The sequence below is a fragment of the Aspergillus flavus genome, chromosome 2 (assembly GCF_009017415.1).
Source record: "Aspergillus flavus chromosome 2, complete sequence".
NCBI classification, from domain to species: domain Eukaryota; kingdom Fungi; phylum Ascomycota; class Eurotiomycetes; order Eurotiales; family Aspergillaceae; genus Aspergillus; species Aspergillus flavus.
In genome coordinates, this window is record NC_092409.1 from 3,160,921 (window position 1) to 3,177,926 (window position 17,006).

Here is a 17,006-nt window from a genome sequence, read left to right on the forward strand (position 1 = left end):
CATACATACATACATGCATACCTTAAATAGATACATTGAATACCTGGCGAATATAAAGCCTTCACAACATGACAGCTATATTCAACCTTGTCACTAACCCAACCTACATATGTACTTATCAAAATCTGAACAATATCTATATCTCCACTCGGATGAGCACAGTGTCAGCTACATCTAACAGTATCCAGTAAACTCTATACCTCAATAACTCCACCACCCTTTTTCTCTCAACTAACTCATCCCTCAAACCCTAACCTCGTATACTGATGTCCCAATTTATCCATCGGCAGATTCCCAATCTGCGGAGTCTCATGGGAAGAAGCCACCTTCTCATCTGCCCAGTCCTCATGGTCCTTGAAAAAGCCCACGAATTTAAGAATCTTAACTAGCAATCCGGGATCTTGGGGTGGTTTCTTCGTTCTAACAGATATATCACATTAGCAACCTCATAAACACATCCATGAAACAGGGAGGCCAAAGGAACAAGACGAGACAAAAATAGAGAGATAAAGAAACAAAACATACCTCCCCATCCAAGCCCTCCACCCCGCAAACGTACTAACCCTCCCCACAGCATGCACGAGCAACAAATACACAATGATAGCGCTCGGCCTCGTACAATGTCCGATGGCGATCAACGCACCCCCGAAGACCGCCTCCGCGTATACGAAAGGCGAATTGACGTTCTTAGAAAAGGACAGACTGGGTCCCATCGTTCCGAAGAGAAAGATTATGATGCGGGTGTAGATAAAGCTGTGAAGAGGTACGATGGCGTCGTGGTAGTCGATTGGGTTTTGGGTGGTGTATGCTACGAGGATCTGGTACATGCGGAGGATGTTACCGCCTTGGTAGGCTGGTCCTGTTTTTTTGTCTTTCTAGTTTTTGTCTGTGGAGAGGGTATTGAATAGGGTGGGTAGGGCTTACGTGTGTGTGGTGGATAGCCGTTTGGGAGTCGTTTGACTAGGCTTAGGGAGGTGAGGGACTGGACGTAGCAGGCTAGTACTGCTAGAAGCGTACAGTTGAAGTTGCAGTAGTAGAGGGTTAGTTCGGTTATGCCGGCGAGGACGTGCCATGGGAGGTCTGAGGTTGTTAGTTCTATGACATGGGTTTTGTATGTGCAGAGGGGAATGGTACGTTTGTGGTGACCCCGGTATGATTTGCCCCGATTGACGGAAAAATATATAAAAAATATGATGTATAGGCCTATGATGACAGCGTCTGAGTCATTGGTGTGAATGCGTGTGGTGGTTTTCATGGTGGGTGACTTTTTCAACGTTGTCTGTCACGGCTTGCCATAGGTTGGTCTCTTGAAGAGAGAAAACTGGTTGAGAACTATTGAGATGCTTGAATCTATCAACCTTATTGTGGGAGAAGACATCGCTCAGGGTTCACAGCTCCAGGCCTATTTATATTGTGCTATTGTATACCCCCGTGGGTCTTACGTGCTTGGATGTAACCTGGTCTTCTAGTTAGCTGAGCTGAGTACTATCCCGATATCCTCGGTGGTTATACTTAGTGCATGTACTTTGTACACAGATCCACCTTTTCAAAAGCGTCGTGTGATCCTTTTCCCTGACATATAACTGTCAAATCAATTAATAAATAGGTACATGCTACGCGAGACGATATATTATCTCATCTTCTAACTAAAATTCGAATACTTATATGGTATTATATATTACTCTTTGATATAGGGCCATGTTCAAAGGATCTCCAGTAACCAAATTGATAGGGTTTAGCGGCCGCCCTTAGTGCCGGGGAGGAAGTTCCAAAGCGAGGATGCCCGACAGATCACGCGAGGTAGCATATCTGATGCTATTCGGGGTATATTTACGTCATAGAAACTGGACAACGACCTGTTTGGGGAAGGTCGATAAACTGCTAGATCATGATACTGATCAACGCACGTTCAGTCTCATTGTGGAGTATAGATGTTCAAGTTCACGTGGCATTGTATGGACCACAGGAGTGAAGGCGACTCTTACAGAATTCTATCAGAAGCTTGCAGGTACGTTCAATTCGTCATTAATCTTGTTTCATTGAAATAACATACTCATCAAGTCCGTAGCGTAGCGCCAAGAGAAGAACGGGTTTTAGAGACACATCACACTCGTCATAAGTACGATTAAGATTCATGAAATAGTAATTCTCCCTTATCACAGTCACCATGGTACTGCCGTTTATGCAGACACCGCGGCCTCAGTTGCCTTCTTAAGACGTTCACCGAGGTCTGCATTCACCTTTGCAAAGAGTTCTACATCAACGTCAGTAAATGGAGCGATTACATATAGGAAAGATGTTCACATACCATAGACCGCATTGCGCAGCTGAGGAGAGCGGACATTCTTAATATGGCCTGAGAGGTTCGCAATCGTTCTGTCCTGGTGACCGGGCTCCCTGCCGATCACTTCCCAGAGAGCGGCGGGTTGGACGAAGTCATCATCGGTAATATGGCTCTGGAAATTAGTCACCTCTCCCACCCATTTCTCGTGCTCGGTCAGTCCGCTCAGCCGGGCAGCTCCCGAGTTCTTCACCTCTTGGTAGAACTTGGTAGGCTGCAAGGACGAGCCAACGTAGTTGGGGTCACCGCCGTAATTGTCGTCGAACCGCATGGCGCCATCTCTCTGGTAAGGGCAGTAGACAGGTGCCTTGGCCGCGTTCGTTGGGAGCTGTTGGTAGTTGACTCCGAGACGATACCGGGCCGCATCGGGGTAAGCGAACATACGGGCTTGGAGCACTGGTAAAGGTTAGTCAAGCGGGATATATTTTGGTGAAGAAGTAACCTACTTGGATCAGCCGAAGGTGCAATACCGGGCACCATTGTGGATGGGGAGAAGGCCGCCTGCTCAATATCGGTGAAGTAGTTCTTGGGCTATATCGAGAACGAATTAGTATCGTGTACTTAGATCATTGCCTAAGTTGGGTGGTATTGTTGAGGCATACATTGCGGTTCATGGTCAATTTTCCAATTTGTCTCAGCGGGTAGTCCTTGTGAGACCAAACTTTGGTCATGTCAAAGATGTTCCAACGGTATTTCTCCGCGTCGGCCGGGTCCATAACCTGGACGTAGACGTTCCACACGGGGTAGTCACCCTTCTCGATGGCCTCGAACATATCCCGAATAAGATAATCGGGGTCTTCGCCTGCGATCTTGAGGGATTCCTCGGCGGTCATGTTCTTGACGCCCTGGGCGGTCTTGATGTGGAACTTGACATATTTGAATGATCCGTCCTATTGACTTGCATGTTAGCCACGTTGGCCATCTAGTGGAATGCAGAGAGTATTGGCATATTACCTCTTTAGTGAGCTTGTAAGTATGTCCACTGTAGGCATTCATGTGGCGGATAGACTTCGGTGTTCCACGATCACTGAAGAGGTGGAGAAGCTCATGGATACCTTCGGGGTTGCCGACGTGGAAGCTAAGAGTATTAATACAGGAGTTATTATACGCTTGAACCAATTGTACTTACTCCCAGAACTATAGAAGCAGTCAAAGTTAGCACTAAATCAAACTACCACTAGCCGAAAAGCAACCACGTGCGTTACTCACCATATTTGCATCCGGAAGATGAGTTGTAGGGTGTCTCTTATGCGAACGGTTCAGGGAAGGGAACTTAATCGGGTCGCGAACGAAAAAGACCGGCTGCAACCAAATCAGTAATGTTATACACTTGATACTGAAAAAATTCTGACCGTGTTGTTGAAGACCCAGTCCAAGTTACCCTCATCCGTGTAGATCTTCATGGCCCATCCGTGAACATCGCGAGTGGTATCTGCCGAACCGGCTTCAGGTCCAACTGTAGATACTCGAAGAAGGACGGGAGACTTCTTGCCAGCTTTGCTCAAGAAGCTAGCTGAAGTAATATCGGAACAATCGCTAGTGGCTTCGAACTCTCCATATGCGCTGTTTTGGGGTGTGTAAGTTTGGATTGTTTATGTTGGTGTGCGATATATATAGTTTCATCACTTACCCCGCCGCCTTGGCGTGGACCACTCTAAGAACATGTTAGTAAGTATACGAGATAGATAAGCTTTGGTATGCATGGATTGAAGGGGTGCTTACCGCTCGGGAATTCTCTCACGAGAGAAATGGGCGAGAGTCTCAATGAGTTGTGTATCTTGGAGCAAAGAAAGTCCGCCACCAGAGTTGTTCCGCAGTTGAACGGTAGTGCTGTTGCTAGCAAAAGGGCAACCTACTTCAGTTAGTGGATCTCAATGCTCTCTAGAACTAGATTTTCAATTGGATCATCACCTTCTGCCAGAGTATAGTAGCGTTCAGCCATATTGAAGTTGGTATCTGCAATCAATGGATCCAGGTACAGCAGTAAAGTAGAATGGATGTATCCTTTCACAATGGCCAGGAGGAGGGGTTGACCGAGCTATATAGCCTGGAATCTTCGTGACATCCCACTATTAACTACGCAATATGGTAGTTGTTCCTGTTTCGGTTTGTCCATTGAAGGCTCTACCAATTACGAACTACATGGAGTAATATGCGTAAGTTTCTGCGTTGTCCATGCAGAGGCATCTGCAGTAGTCTCGATTCTGAGTACCACCACAGCATGACGTTGATTCCACTCCCGAGCATCCCATTGGCTTTAATTAGTGATATATATGCAAAAGTCCGGTTGGAGATGGGGGTGGTGCCGTCATTCGAAGCTCTGAGTTCGGGCGAGTACCCACGGGAAACCCTAACTGCGGGTTGCTGATGCGAGGATGAGTGATGCGCACAGCCATGCACGCATTCTAGACTGGGGCTCCCTTCGTGTCCGATCAGAGAAACCCCTCACTACTGAACAGCATTCCTAATCCTGGGGATCTCATTGGAAGCTGTTTTAGTTCTGTCATGTTGATTAATTGTGGTTGAGATGGAGATGCAACCTGGGAGGGTCCGACCTTACCGAATGTAGTAGTACTACTGACCCAATCAATTCCATGTCACTTGGCGTCTTTGGTACATGACGTCCTGCACTTTCATAAGGATTGTAAGTGCTTTGATAAGTCATTACTGTCGCTTTTATAACCATTAAGTGTCCTATGTCCCTGGTTGCTTCCTTCAGTGGCACCGTCTTGATCCGAAGAGCAAGTTTTACATACTTCAAAGTCTTCTTGAAAGGAACAAAAGCATATACAACCCTAACATATTGTTTTACGTACCAAAATCCACCATGTCTGAAGGTTAGTTAAGCCTTGCCAAGTCTGACTGTCTGCTAGACTGATTGATGGCCCGCAGACTCGCATCCACAGCACCACCGGGGTTTCTTCGATCGGATACTCCACCCGGAACAGCATCACGAAGACCAGGAACAACACCGCGGCCAACATGACTCTCAGGACCCCGAGTCCCACAAAAAGGAGAGCGAAATAGATAAAATCAAGGAGGACATCAAGGAAGATCAGGAAGAGGTAGCGGAGGGCGATACTTACGCAGGCTTGATGTGAATACTTTATGACTAGCACCAGTTTCTGTTATTGTTCACAAGGGATGGGATCACTGTTACTCAATTAGGGAGTTTTATATGTTATGAGTAATGAATTAAATAAGGATATTGGATTACCGAAAAGAATTCGTTTTGGCTAATGGCAATCTCGGTATAATATGCATCATTTGAATAGGAGACATCTATATGTTAACTGAATAATAGTACAGTAGTGGATCTTTTCCCCACAATGAATACCCGGTCAAAACACCAATCGCTATGCTAGATACTGTACAGATGTTCAAAAAAGTCTGGAAAGAAACTATAACAGTAACCCCGTAGCAGCCGTAAAACATTGCTGTACGGCCGATCAGACTTTAGATGAGTGATGGGCACGCTTCTTCTGCCCGATACTTTGTCGCCCTCGTGCTCCTTTCTTACGTTTCTCCACAGCCTGCTTCTCTGCAACGTACTTCCAGCATTCAATGGGACGCCGCACCCCAACATGTCGACCGTTCGGAGTGAATATCTCAACCTGCGGTAACGACCTGGCGGACTCGCCGTCTGTGGACTTGGCACGGATCTGCGCCGTGAGCTCGACCCAACCGCATCCCTCAATGAGTATATCTGCCGACATCACTTTGTATGGCAGGGGAGGGGGTTTTATACCCTTATCTTCCACTGCCTTCGCGATCGTCGTCGGTAGGTGCGACTGGGTCACGTCCCATTTGAGGTCAAAGATTCCCGCGGAAGTAATTTGACTGCCGATACCTTCTATCATGATATTCTCTCCTGGGTAAGGACGCTGTTCAGCCTGCATTTCAACGGCCTTCTCAGTCTTCGTGACATGGGCCTCGATCGGGATAAAGCAGGCTGCCATTAGTACATCGTCAGGGTTCACCGACGTGATTCGTACAAGGCCTCCACCTAAAAGCAGCGATTGGCCTGACTTTATAGTATACCGTTCTGGTTTTCTCCGTTTAGTCATGATCGTGTCTCGTTTGTGTTCGTCACGGACGTAGTCTGCTAGGTCGCCCCGATCCATCCCAGGCAAATCGATCATTTCACCACAGCCGCGGCCAAAGGGTATGCGAATCGGCGAAACGGTAGTTCCTGGCAGCGACGAAACAACCGGCAGGATAGGATAAAGGTCTTCCCGGGGGGCAGGTGGTAAAAGGCCGTCAGAGTCAACCGCGGTGGCGTCGCGTGGGCTGATATCCGACTCTGCTTGGCGACGCTCAACCAGTTCAGCAATTTTCTCAAGGTTCTTAGAATCCTTGGGAAAGCAAGCCTCTATGAAACTACTCTTCCCGACATTAGCCTTGCCCACTACCCACACACCACCGCCGTGGTTCTTGATTTCCTCCTTGACTTTTTTGGTCCACCAGCCTCGGTGAGCGCTTATCATATGCACATTGCCCAGACGGAAATTCTCGGTCGACTTAGCAAGTGCCTCTCGGAGAACCGAGCGGACATATTCCATCTTCGAGTCTACCTGTTCCTTGGTAGGAGCTAAGAGATCAGAGCGTGTTATGATGAAGCTGATAGTAGGTAATTTCTTTCCTCCTCGGTATTTCTCAGTCGAAGCTCGCCGGTTGCGCGACCGCTGTTCTTCGATGGAAAGTGCCTCGTATATATTGTCGACAAGAGACATAGGGAAATCTGCTGCGTCAATTACGTGGTAGATTCTGTTGTATTTGTATGGTGACTCGTCAAGGTATGCCCCAATGGAGTATATCGTAGGTGAGATTGCAGGAACCGCTTTGTTATGGTGTACGAGATCGTGGCATCTATCGCAAACCTGCACAGGGGGTCGAGACTTTTCAATGTACTCTTTAGCAGTGGCTGCAGCATTCTCAAGTAAAGCGCCATCTAAATCGTATTATTAGTACCATTCCCTAAGGAAAGAAGATAAACACCACATACGGATAGGTTTAGGAGCGGCCGCTTCTTCCTCCGACTCCTTGATCAGTTGCTGAATTGTGCCTGCTGCCTTTTCTCCTTCTGTTTTAAGATCCGCTACCTCCCCGGTCTCTCCATCCTGCACGCCAGTTGCTCGTTCTGTCTCCGACAAGAGCTTTCGTGTTTGCTTCCTGGTTTTGCTGTAGTATCCTGGTTCGCCGGGCTCGATGGTTTGCGCGTATGCACCACATCCTGGACAACAGACTGGTAGGACGCGTTCAGTAAGCTCCGATGATTTCGCACTTAATGAAGGACCCGAGGATAGGAGGCGTCGCTGTGGTTCGTTGATTAGGCCGTTTGCATTCCGAACGGGCAGCACCCGCGGCTGCTGAAAAAAGCTCCGTGAGAACTGCGCTCCAGGAAGCTGCCGTAACTGGCACGGAGAGCGGTATTTTAATCGATGTGTTCTTGGGAGTATGCGCCCAAGATATAGCGACATGACGGTAAGAATTTTCCACGTTGGATAGATCGGAGGTAATATGCGACAGAGATTAAAGCTCGAGCTGATAGCGCTGATAGCGGCGGTAACCCGCTCCGATTTCCGTACCAAGTCCCGTGGCAAACCATGGAAATTCTACGAACAATAACATAAAATTCCATAGAAATGAATGTTACGATTGAAGAAAACATCATCGTAGTTGTAGTTGAATTATTTACAAGTAACAAACTATCCATATCCTTGTAACACCCGCAGTTTTTAAGACGCTGCAACAGAAAAAACAAAAACTCAAAAGAACATCCTGCCCATTTAAGCCTTTGCCTTGCCTTTCCCTTCGGTCTCATCAATTTGGTCGATTTCCTCTTCCTCGGAATCGCTCATAAACTCATCGTCATCATCAAATCCAATGAACTTCCGCGGGACTGCAGACTTGGGAGCCGGCTCTGATGGGCCCGGCGCATCCTTCATCTCCTGCTCGTCTTCGCTCTCTTCATCCGACGCAGAAGCAGAATCCTGTGCACTTCCTTCACTAGCACTCGTACTAGACCCGCCCAAGATATTATCACGTATAGCATCATGAAGATTGTCCGTCCACATGCCATCCTTCATCGCCGCAAGAACAGCCTCCCTAGCCTTCTCGCTCATCTCCTCTTTATCTTCCATCCACTGGCCGTCAATCTTCTGCTTGCCGCCGCCATTCTTCAGTTCCTCCTCGCGTTTCTCTGCAGCCTCCACAACAGCCTGCCACCTCCGTCGGCGCTCCTCCTTCTCTTTACGGTCCATTTCCGGCTTGACTGCAAGATATTCGGCGAGCGCTTTGGCTTCATTGACAGTACGGATACGGCGACCATCGAGATTGCGACTGGAGCCGTTATCGTCTCCCTGATTGCGCTTTCTCTTGCTTGACATGCGCCCACCAGCAGCACGAAGCTGGGAACCGAAACCACCCTTTCCTCCGCATAGGGGTACCGAAAGGCGGAGGGGAAGGAGGTTTGATGTCGCAGTGAGTTCGCCATTAGGAGCAACGAGATGTGAGATTGGAAGGTCTGACGAAGGGAGTATTTGTTTGTTGTTTGTCGTGGTCAAGATGAGTGAGAGGAGGGGTACGGATGACGGAATATATGAGGACACCTTCTCGGTGAGATCTGAGATAGACGAGGTCGATGGGAGGGAGAATGAGAGGGTCGAGGGTAGAGAGAGACCGGGGAATGTTGAAAGGAGAACGTTCACGTTTTGCGGAGCCATATTTGCGAGTTTTAAGTTTTCCGATCACTAAATATTTTGTTGTGGGTGTCAAGGTAGGTTAAGGCCGCAGATTCGCGACTATGGTCTGCTGTGATATATCTCGAGAGTGATGAGAGGCGACAAATGAGGTGGACTTGATAAGAGGAAGATCGCGTCGACGCCTCAGGCAGTAACAATCACACGCCGATCACATGGCGATAAAGACGGAAGTGACTAAGCCAGTCTGATTAGGGCGGTAACCCTAGCATGCGCTTCCGAAAGAGGAATCACGCACTTTTAACTTAACCGCCAGTCGCTCCACTCGATCCCATTCATCATTTAAACCAACCACCACCCTCTTCGCGTTGTTAGAGCGATTCCCCGAAGAGCGCCAGGAACTCGCAACAATGTAAGTTTACAAGTCAATGTTCATAATTGATAAAGCAATGCAAAGCTAACAACTCTTCAGGCTTATCCCTAAGGACGACCGCAAGAAGATCCACGAGTACCTCTTCCGCGGTATGTGAACGACGCCTCCAGTCCCTTGTCGCATTGACCGGACCAATCCACCTCGATCTTTGAAGACCACTGTCGCTGACTGATTACCTGAACAGAGGGTGTGCTCGTGGCCAAGAAGGACTTCGAGTCCAAGCATGCCGACATTGACACCAAGAACCTCTACGTGATCAAGGCCCTCCAGTCCCTCAACTCCCGCGGCTATGTCAAGACCCAGTTCTCGTGGCAGTACTACTACTACACCCTCACCCCCGAGGTATGTTTGCGACCGTTCAATTGCTGGTTTTGATAATAAGGAAGGGTTGTCTAACTTGTTGCTTTCTAGGGTCTTGACTACCTCCGTGAGTGGCTCCACCTCCCCGCTGAGGTTGTCCCTGCCACCCACATCAAGCAGCAGCGTTCCCACGCTCCCCCCCGTGGTATGATGGGTGGTGAGGAGCGTGAGCGCCGTGGTCCCCGCCCTACCCGTGAGGGTGGCTACCGCCGCCGCGACCAGGAGAAGGAGGGTGGTGCTCCCGGCGAGTTCGCCCCTAACTTCCGTGGTGGATTCGGCCGTGGCCGTGGTGCTCCCTCTTCTTAAAGGGATGTCGACCGGTCTTCCTAGGGTTTGGATGGTAGCGTGAGTGGCTTGAGTAGAATTTGGAATAAGTTCGAAAAGGCTGCTGCGCCCATCCTAAAAAAATTATGCATTGGTGCTGTATCGATATTACGACATAGCTAGAGTCAATGTCATGATTTTAATGACTCAACATTTGAATTCGCGTAGTACATTTGAATTATAGATTGTAAGGACATACACAACATAACTCCAGGGGTCTTGGTCCAGGGTCACGGCATTTTGCAAATATGCTCGATGATGTAAAAAAGGCATCAGGTACTGTCGATGATCTTCACCGAAAGGGCAAAGGGCTCTACGACGAGAATCTCTTCCGGTCATACCGAACCACCGCTTGCAAAATCACAGATGCACCTGTGGCACAGTCATCTGCAGAGCAGAATTCTTCCGGATGATGGCTCAGTCCATCCTTACATGGCACGAATATCATACTGGTGGGCACCCTCTTAGACGTGAAAACACTATCGTGACCCGCGCCACTCATAATCGTCCGCACAAGGGATTTGGGCTCGGGCGCATCGGCGACAACAGCTTCTGCAGATTGTTGCACGCAGTCGATACAATCGGGGTGGAACTTGACCGCTGGAGAGTCGAATTCTACAGTCCATTCGACCCGACAAGGCTTACCAATGCCCTTGCCTTCTTCCGCTGCAATGGCGTCGAACTCCTTTCTTAGTTTCTCCTCAACAGTTGCGACCAATTCAGTTTCGGGACCGCGAATATCGAGGGAGAAGCTGACAAGACCAGGCACGGTATTGACGCTACCAGGTTTTGCCTCGACGATGCCGACACTGGCTAAACAACCGTGAGAAGAGGCAACTTCCCGAGCGCGCACCATCATTTGAGCGAAGGCGTACAGCGCGTCTGCGCGATGTTGAAAAGCTGTGGTCCCAGTATGGGTGTCTCTACCCGTCACATTGACTCGATACCAGCGGTACGCTTGGACGGCAGTAACAATACCAACACGTTGACCTGCTGAAATCAGATGAGGCCCCTGTTCAATGTGAAGCTCAAAATGAGCTGCCATGGGAGTTGCTTTGTATGAACAAGGAACATCCCCTAAATAACCGATCTTTTCAAGTGCCGATTTTAACGATTCTGGAGCAGAAGATGCAGTGGGGAGAGAAGCCACCGTTGGCACCTCGATGAGCCCATGTGCCCGTGAGAGAGGTATAGACTCTGCCCATACCCCAGAAGCGACCATACTGATAGGGAAACGGGCCCCCTCTTCGCTATAGAGGTATTAGCGTAAGCACTTGGAAATGTTAAGTTGACTCGGGCTCTCTTACTTCGTCCAGTTTACAACGCCTATGCCTCCTTCTGTTTCCAGGCCCATCTCGTCGATAACTTTCAAAGCTTCAATACCTGAGAGAACACCCAGGATCCCATCGTAACGACCACCTGTTGGTTGCGTATCTAAATGGCTGCCGATGAATGTCGGGGGCACATCCTTTCTCCGTCCGGGACGCACAGCGAAGATATTGCCCATTTCATCAATCGTGATGTCGCATTTTAATGCCTTAGTTGTTTTAATAAACCAGTCTCGCACGGATTTGTCTTCTTCAGACAGCGTCAGGCGCTGCATTCCTGTATCCGTCGGTCCACTAGGCTAAATGTTAGTCTACAGTGACTGGATATATGCTCATGACGGCGTGGGAATATAGATGCGCATTGGAGAGAAACAATAGAATTCAATTGCGCTTTGAAAATTGCTATTACTTCGTTCTCTTCGATACCAATATGGCTTAAGAGGTCTGAAACTGGTGTTCACTTACTCTCCCCAACGTATGCCAAACCCCCATTGACAACTGTGATGGAGGTCGTTTGCAAGGCGGTCCTTGTTGGCTCTAAGCGCCGAAACCTCGGCCTCGGACAGCTCTGTCGTCAACATGGCTTGTTTTAGAGAAAGGGAGAAGGTCCGGCGTGGTTGGATCAGGCCTATCCTTGTGAACGGCAATACTCTTGACTTGGCCGGTAATCCCTTGAGTGATACTGTAGCAGACTTGGAAAATATGAAAGACGCCATGCTGTCCTCTGATATATACACAAGGAGGGGGTGGTAGACATACAAATGTTGGCTGTTGGAGGTGGACAGATAAGGCAACTCTGGGGAGACGTGATAAGATATCTCTGCGGGGTTAGTCTTTCCTCGGCGATCTCATCAAATTGGAGGCCAATTAAGGTAGAATTGTTAGTGATGATAACCTGCAGGGATCGGGTTTCGTTGCTTCTCCAACTTGGCTGTTGGAGTAGAGCGCCAAAGCCGTCTCCCTCTCCAGACATCCGTATAGATGACAGACTGGTAGCGGACAAATGTCCGCTCATAGATGCCCTTACTCCAACATAGTCCAAAGCTCCTATGGCCCGTCACAGGGGTCAGTGCCGACTAATAATTTGAGACGTAAAACGCAGGTAAGAGGTGGTCTTCAGATAGATCCATAGGGACCTGGTATGCTGCTGCAGTAGACACAGCGCGCGGAGGAAAATATGTCATGTACTCTTATGGACACAGGTTTTGGTAGAGACGACCCACGCACCATGTTTGAGATAAGACCCATTACCGCCTTATTTGAGCTAGGAAAAGAAAGTTGGTAAACAGGAATACTGCAATTATCATGCCGCCAAAAAAAATAAAACAATAAAAATCGACAACTGTGTCGATGGAAAGGTCCAAAGATTCAGTAGAGGAGTATTGTGGGCAAACCACGGCCATCTCTGGTAAAAGGCAAGAAATGGGTTCTGAACTAGCTTGTCCCACTCCTCACACTACTAGCCAGTATAGTGGTATATATCCCCTTATATTAATGCCAAGACACCACTGGTTCGAATCCCTCCACTGCCACCCTACCTTCGTTTTTCCTGTTCCATTCTTCCCTTCCATACGATAATATTCCCCCCGTCGCGTTCCGCCTCCCAGTAGCAACCCCGCATCAGCAAGCATACACTTTTCTTCGATTTCTTATTTCTATTCTTCAGTGTACCCTTACTATATACCTCATAACATAATACAAAGCACTACTATACCAACATGTCTTCTGCCGCCTGTATCTTCTGCAAGATCATCAAGGGTAATGATTACTCAATGCCATTTTAGACTTTCTACATTCTACAGCATTTGTTTTGCCCCAACTTCGTCATGGGTGAAGCTCCTCCAGCAACAATAGCAGACGTTTCTAACAAGCGCACGAACAACAACAGGTGATATCCCTTCCTTCAAGCTCTTCGAGAGCGACAAGGTCTTTGCTTTCCTTGACATCCAGCCTCTGAGCCGTGGCCATGCGGTAAGTGTTCACTCCCTTGAATGTTGTCTGCTATTTTATCCCCGCACGGCAATCCCAACTCCCAGCGCCCCTCTACCGGGGATAAGATACTCACCTTTTATGATTATACCCAACAACTGCCTTCAAATCACATGTATTCCCTCTACTCAAGCAAACAGCAACACTAACAAACGAAAAACAGCTCGTGATCCCCAAGTTCCACGGCGAAAAACTCACCGATATCCCCGACGAGTACCTCAACGAAGTCTTGGTATGTAGCCACCCACCCGGGACCGTGCTCGCCTTAAATAAGGTCCCAGCATCTGAGGACCTTGCGAGAAGGACAATCATCCCCGCAGCTTCAGGCCTCTCACAAGCCAAACAAGCTAACCACTAATAATTTCTATTGAATAGCCCGTTGCAAAGAAGCTCGCCCAAGCCGCCGACGCAAAGGACTTCAATGTCCTCCAGAACAACGGCACGATCGCCCACCAGGTCGTTCCACATGTACGTTCGAACCCTTTCCCCTGACGGGGCTAGATAATGCTGATTTTGTATGTCCTTGGCTAACCCGTTATTAGGTTCACTTCCATATGGTATGTTCGCTTGGCTCGTTTTTTGGGTTGACAGGAACCACTTTTCTCAATTTTGATTCTGAAACGGCCTCCTCTCCAATATCTAATTTATGGAACCGATGCTAATCTGATTCGTTGCAGATCCCCAAGCCTAATGAGAAGGAGGGCCTCGGTGTCGGCTGGCCCGCCCAGGCTACGGACATGGACAAGCTCAAGGCTCTCCACGAGGAACTCAAGTCCAAGATTTAGATGTCACAAGGACTGTGTATACTCCGTACTGTGTCACTAAACCTGATTTGAAAGCGTCGGGTGATATTTGTGTCACGTATCTCCAGGTCACACCGCATCTGATATATATCCTTGGTCAAGAAAATGTTGCATTAACTCTTTGTGTAAACTATGGCTGACTTAGTTTGCTGTAACCCGTGCAGAAATGAGAGCGAGAATGTTGTGCTTTGAGCTACGTGTAGCATGGCAGCTAAGCGGTCTGTGGAGCGAGCAGCCCTTGGGTTCAGATTCAATTCAATCTGATAAATGGGCGGTTTCATTGATGTGCTCCTTTTGCAGGTATTACTGCGACTAAAAATAGTGTCATGGGCTTGTCTCAATTTTGGCAAGATGTAAGATCATTGCTTCATACGGCAGTTTCTCCGAAGATATCTGCAGCTTTAGCATTGGGCTGCATCTAGAGCATAAATAAAGTTGACAGGACGAGTCTGTTGGGTCAGCTACATTACCCCTTGTATAGTAGTAGAACAAAGGATACATCTACTAATTCTGACTGACGGTATTGTATAAACAAATTCCATTATATACAAGATACATGCATGATCTGAATACCTAAATCTCATTCTATCAGTGAAATCTAAACACCTGGAAACCCGATCTAGTTGGATGTGCCATTCGTGGCACCGTTCGTGGTAGTCCCATTCGTAGCAGCTCCGTTCACTTTGGCTTCAGCCGGATAGAAATCAATTTTGCCACCGCCTTGAAGAATGTTCAGTCTGTCATACAGCGAGGTAGCGCGAATGTACGGGTCGAGCTGCCAGTATTGAGCCCTCAATCGCTCAATGAGGGCCTGTCTCTTCTCCACCGCTGCCTTGATGGCCTCCTCATCCTTCTTCCTGCTGACCGTGATCCACTCAATCGTAGCATCTTGAAGTTCTTGGGCAAGTTGTTGTCTTTCCTTGACCAACTCATCTCGCTTGGCCGTATCTTCCATCGTCTTATTTTCATCGGCCTTGGGCTCTACATAGCTGTATTCCCAGTTCTCGTCGCCCTCAAGTTCCTTATAAATGCGATCCTTGGGGATGAATTTCTCAAGGTCTGAGATATTCTTGGTGAAGTTGATCTTGGATGCAACAACGGGATCAAGCCAGCCCTTAATGATATTCCAAATTCCTATACGGCATATGTTAGATTGTGGTTGATTAACAACGCAAAAGAGGATACGAACCTGAGAAGATCCAAGGGGCTTTGTGGATAAGCACAACTCCCAAGCATTCGGGATAATTAGCCTCGAAGCACTTGATCATAAATTTAACTGGGTGGTAGTCCTAGTGTATATTAGGAAATGTTCGTATGTTGACCAGAAAAGGGTTAAATACCATGTTTGCTAGAGAAAAGCCGGTCATGTCGAAAACAACACACTACCTCATGTTAGGTGTTTAAATATTCGCTCATGCAGTGATAGGAAACTTACAGCTGTTTCAACTGGGGGCGAGAGCATCATCCGGGCGGATTCAATGGTATACACGGTAAACCGATCCAAAGTATCCGTGCTCTGATCGGCCGGCTTGTGCAAGCGCACTCTGATAACGCAAATAGGCCGTCCATCTTTGTCAACACCGTGAATGTAACCCTTGCCCATGCGCATCTGCTTCAGGAACTCTTCGCCCTTCCTCTTCTCTTCAGGGTCCGAGCTCTTCGATTGCTCTAGAGCAGCCAGTTCGCCATTCTTAACGATATCATCGTCGACTTTCACATCCTGCAATCTCCATCTGATTGTGGAGACCAACATGATGAGTGCTTTCTTGATATCCCACTTGCGCGCCCGAAGGAAACGCAGGAGCAAGGAGTCGGGGTTATCTTGCTTAACCATGTTCCACAGTGTAACCCGAATCTCCTCGGGCTTCATGTCGGTAATTGCTTGCTGGAATTCCTTAGACTGTCCATACTTGTCATCTCCATCGGTAATGTTGATGGAAGCAATGCTAGTTGTAACACCATTCGCTGTGGTGTCCTCCTCCTCATCATTGCTCTTCCCACCAAAGAAGGTGAACCTCCGCTTTGGTGCCGCTTTCTTCTGGGACGACGGGCTTGGGGGCGTGGCGACATCGCCATTTGATTCAATTCCTTCGACGTTGACGCCGCATACCTTCAGCAACAGGACCCAGAACTCCTGAAGTTTGACTTCCTGCTCTGGGGTAAGGTTGCCCACGGTTCCGGGGGCGGCTTGGATAGGCATTGTTTTGAGCGTATCTATCACACCGAGAAAGGGAGGTTTGTCTTGATCAAATTCCGGAGTGTCCGAAATGGGGTGGGAATCGTTTTCGGGATGACGGTATTTATCTTGCAGCCAGGTCGCTCCACAGACAATAGCTAATGTGAATGTGATCGCCCAAAAAGATGAAGCCTTCCTCGGTCCGTTAAGAGGTGATACAGGTAAAGTGGAGAAGGGGCGTTTGGGTGGATTCGACGCAATTAAAAAGCACGAACTTGTACCCAGGTGTTTCGGGAAGATCTGTGCACTGGCAGAGTAAGATGATACAGATTGGACGGATCTGGCCGAGGAAAGTAAGAGACGGCGGCGCAAGAACCAACCAGTATGCATGTGCTATGAGCAAATGACAGGATAATCACGACTTTTGGTATTCCCCTCTTTTTGTTATTTGAAGTGAGACAGACGAAGATCTAACCCCTGAAAAGTTTGATTGAACCGGGGGTATGCGGGGAATCCACAAAATAAAATAAAAAAAGAGGAGGCAAAAGGGA

The 17,006-nt window shown here is 48.2% G+C and overlaps 8 protein-coding genes across 8 annotated transcripts; 2 read left to right on the top strand and 6 right to left on the bottom strand.

The window, feature by feature from the left end:
• Nucleotides 1-31: 31 nt before the first annotated feature.
• Nucleotides 32-1,662, bottom strand: F9C07_1247193 (uncharacterized protein). Its single transcript, XM_071507839.1, has 5 exons — nt 1,513-1,662; nt 1,135-1,457; nt 925-1,080; nt 526-859; nt 32-420 (listed from the first exon to the last, which is right to left on the bottom strand). Exons 2-5 carry the CDS (start codon nt 1,253-1,255, stop codon nt 237-239), a joined length of 795 nt encoding a protein of 264 aa, XP_071363820.1. The 5' UTR covers nt 1,256-1,457; nt 1,513-1,662; the 3' UTR covers nt 32-236.
• Nucleotides 1,663-1,959: 297 nt separating this feature from the next.
• Nucleotides 1,960-4,850, bottom strand: F9C07_2277540 (catalase). The gene is made up of 11 exons (XM_041289751.2): nt 4,253-4,850; nt 4,064-4,193; nt 3,972-3,995; nt 3,694-3,904; nt 3,551-3,643; nt 3,471-3,478; nt 3,296-3,419; nt 2,944-3,231; nt 2,788-2,872; nt 2,309-2,737; nt 1,960-2,254 (listed from the first exon to the last, which is right to left on the bottom strand). Exons 1-11 carry the CDS (start codon nt 4,281-4,283, stop codon nt 2,181-2,183), a joined length of 1,497 nt encoding a protein of 498 aa, XP_041142832.1. The 5' UTR covers nt 4,284-4,850; the 3' UTR covers nt 1,960-2,180.
• A 940-nt stretch (nt 4,851-5,790) lies between these two features.
• Nucleotides 5,791-7,821, bottom strand: F9C07_2811 (uncharacterized protein; the record flags this gene model as incomplete). Its single annotated transcript, XM_041289752.1, has 2 exons — nt 5,791-7,292; nt 7,347-7,821. The coding sequence occupies 2 exons, from the start codon at nt 7,819-7,821 to the stop codon at nt 5,791-5,793; spliced, it is 1,977 nt and encodes a 658-aa protein (XP_041142834.1).
• Nucleotides 7,822-8,130: 309 nt separating this feature from the next.
• On the bottom strand, nt 8,131-9,066 carry F9C07_2810 (telomere stability and silencing-domain-containing protein; the record flags this gene model as incomplete). The annotated part of the gene is made up of 1 exon (XM_041284754.1): nt 8,131-9,066. The coding sequence occupies one exon, from the start codon at nt 9,064-9,066 to the stop codon at nt 8,131-8,133; it is 936 nt and encodes a 311-aa protein (XP_041142835.1).
• Nucleotides 9,067-9,146: 80 nt separating this feature from the next.
• F9C07_2809 (40S ribosomal protein eS10) lies at nt 9,147-10,141 on the top strand (the record flags this gene model as incomplete). The annotated part of the gene is made up of 5 exons (XM_041289764.2): nt 9,147-9,149; nt 9,312-9,454; nt 9,515-9,564; nt 9,660-9,817; nt 9,887-10,141. The coding sequence occupies 5 exons, from the start codon at nt 9,147-9,149 to the stop codon at nt 10,139-10,141; spliced, it is 609 nt and encodes a 202-aa protein (XP_041142836.2).
• An 82-nt stretch (nt 10,142-10,223) lies between these two features.
• F9C07_2277544 (acetylornithine deacetylase) lies at nt 10,224-13,044 on the bottom strand. Its single transcript, XM_041289753.2, has 4 exons — nt 12,715-13,044; nt 11,953-12,534; nt 11,467-11,781; nt 10,224-11,409 (listed from the first exon to the last, which is right to left on the bottom strand). Exons 2-4 carry the CDS (start codon nt 12,201-12,203, stop codon nt 10,473-10,475), a joined length of 1,503 nt encoding a protein of 500 aa, XP_041142837.1. The 5' UTR covers nt 12,204-12,534; nt 12,715-13,044; the 3' UTR covers nt 10,224-10,472.
• On the top strand, nt 13,045-14,800 carry F9C07_2277545 (hit family protein 1). Its single transcript, XM_041289765.2, has 6 exons — nt 13,045-13,245; nt 13,376-13,458; nt 13,640-13,708; nt 13,852-13,944; nt 14,019-14,033; nt 14,154-14,800. The coding sequence occupies exons 1-6, from the start codon at nt 13,206-13,208 to the stop codon at nt 14,259-14,261; spliced, it is 408 nt and encodes a 135-aa protein (XP_041142838.1). The 5' UTR covers nt 13,045-13,205; the 3' UTR covers nt 14,262-14,800.
• F9C07_2277546 (CRAL/TRIO domain protein) lies at nt 14,801-16,994 on the bottom strand. Its single transcript, XM_041289754.2, has 4 exons — nt 15,715-16,994; nt 15,620-15,661; nt 15,469-15,568; nt 14,801-15,413 (listed from the first exon to the last, which is right to left on the bottom strand). Exons 1-4 carry the CDS (start codon nt 16,843-16,845, stop codon nt 14,899-14,901), a joined length of 1,788 nt encoding a protein of 595 aa, XP_041142839.1. The 5' UTR covers nt 16,846-16,994; the 3' UTR covers nt 14,801-14,898.
• Between the last annotated feature and the right edge of the window lie 12 nt (nt 16,995-17,006).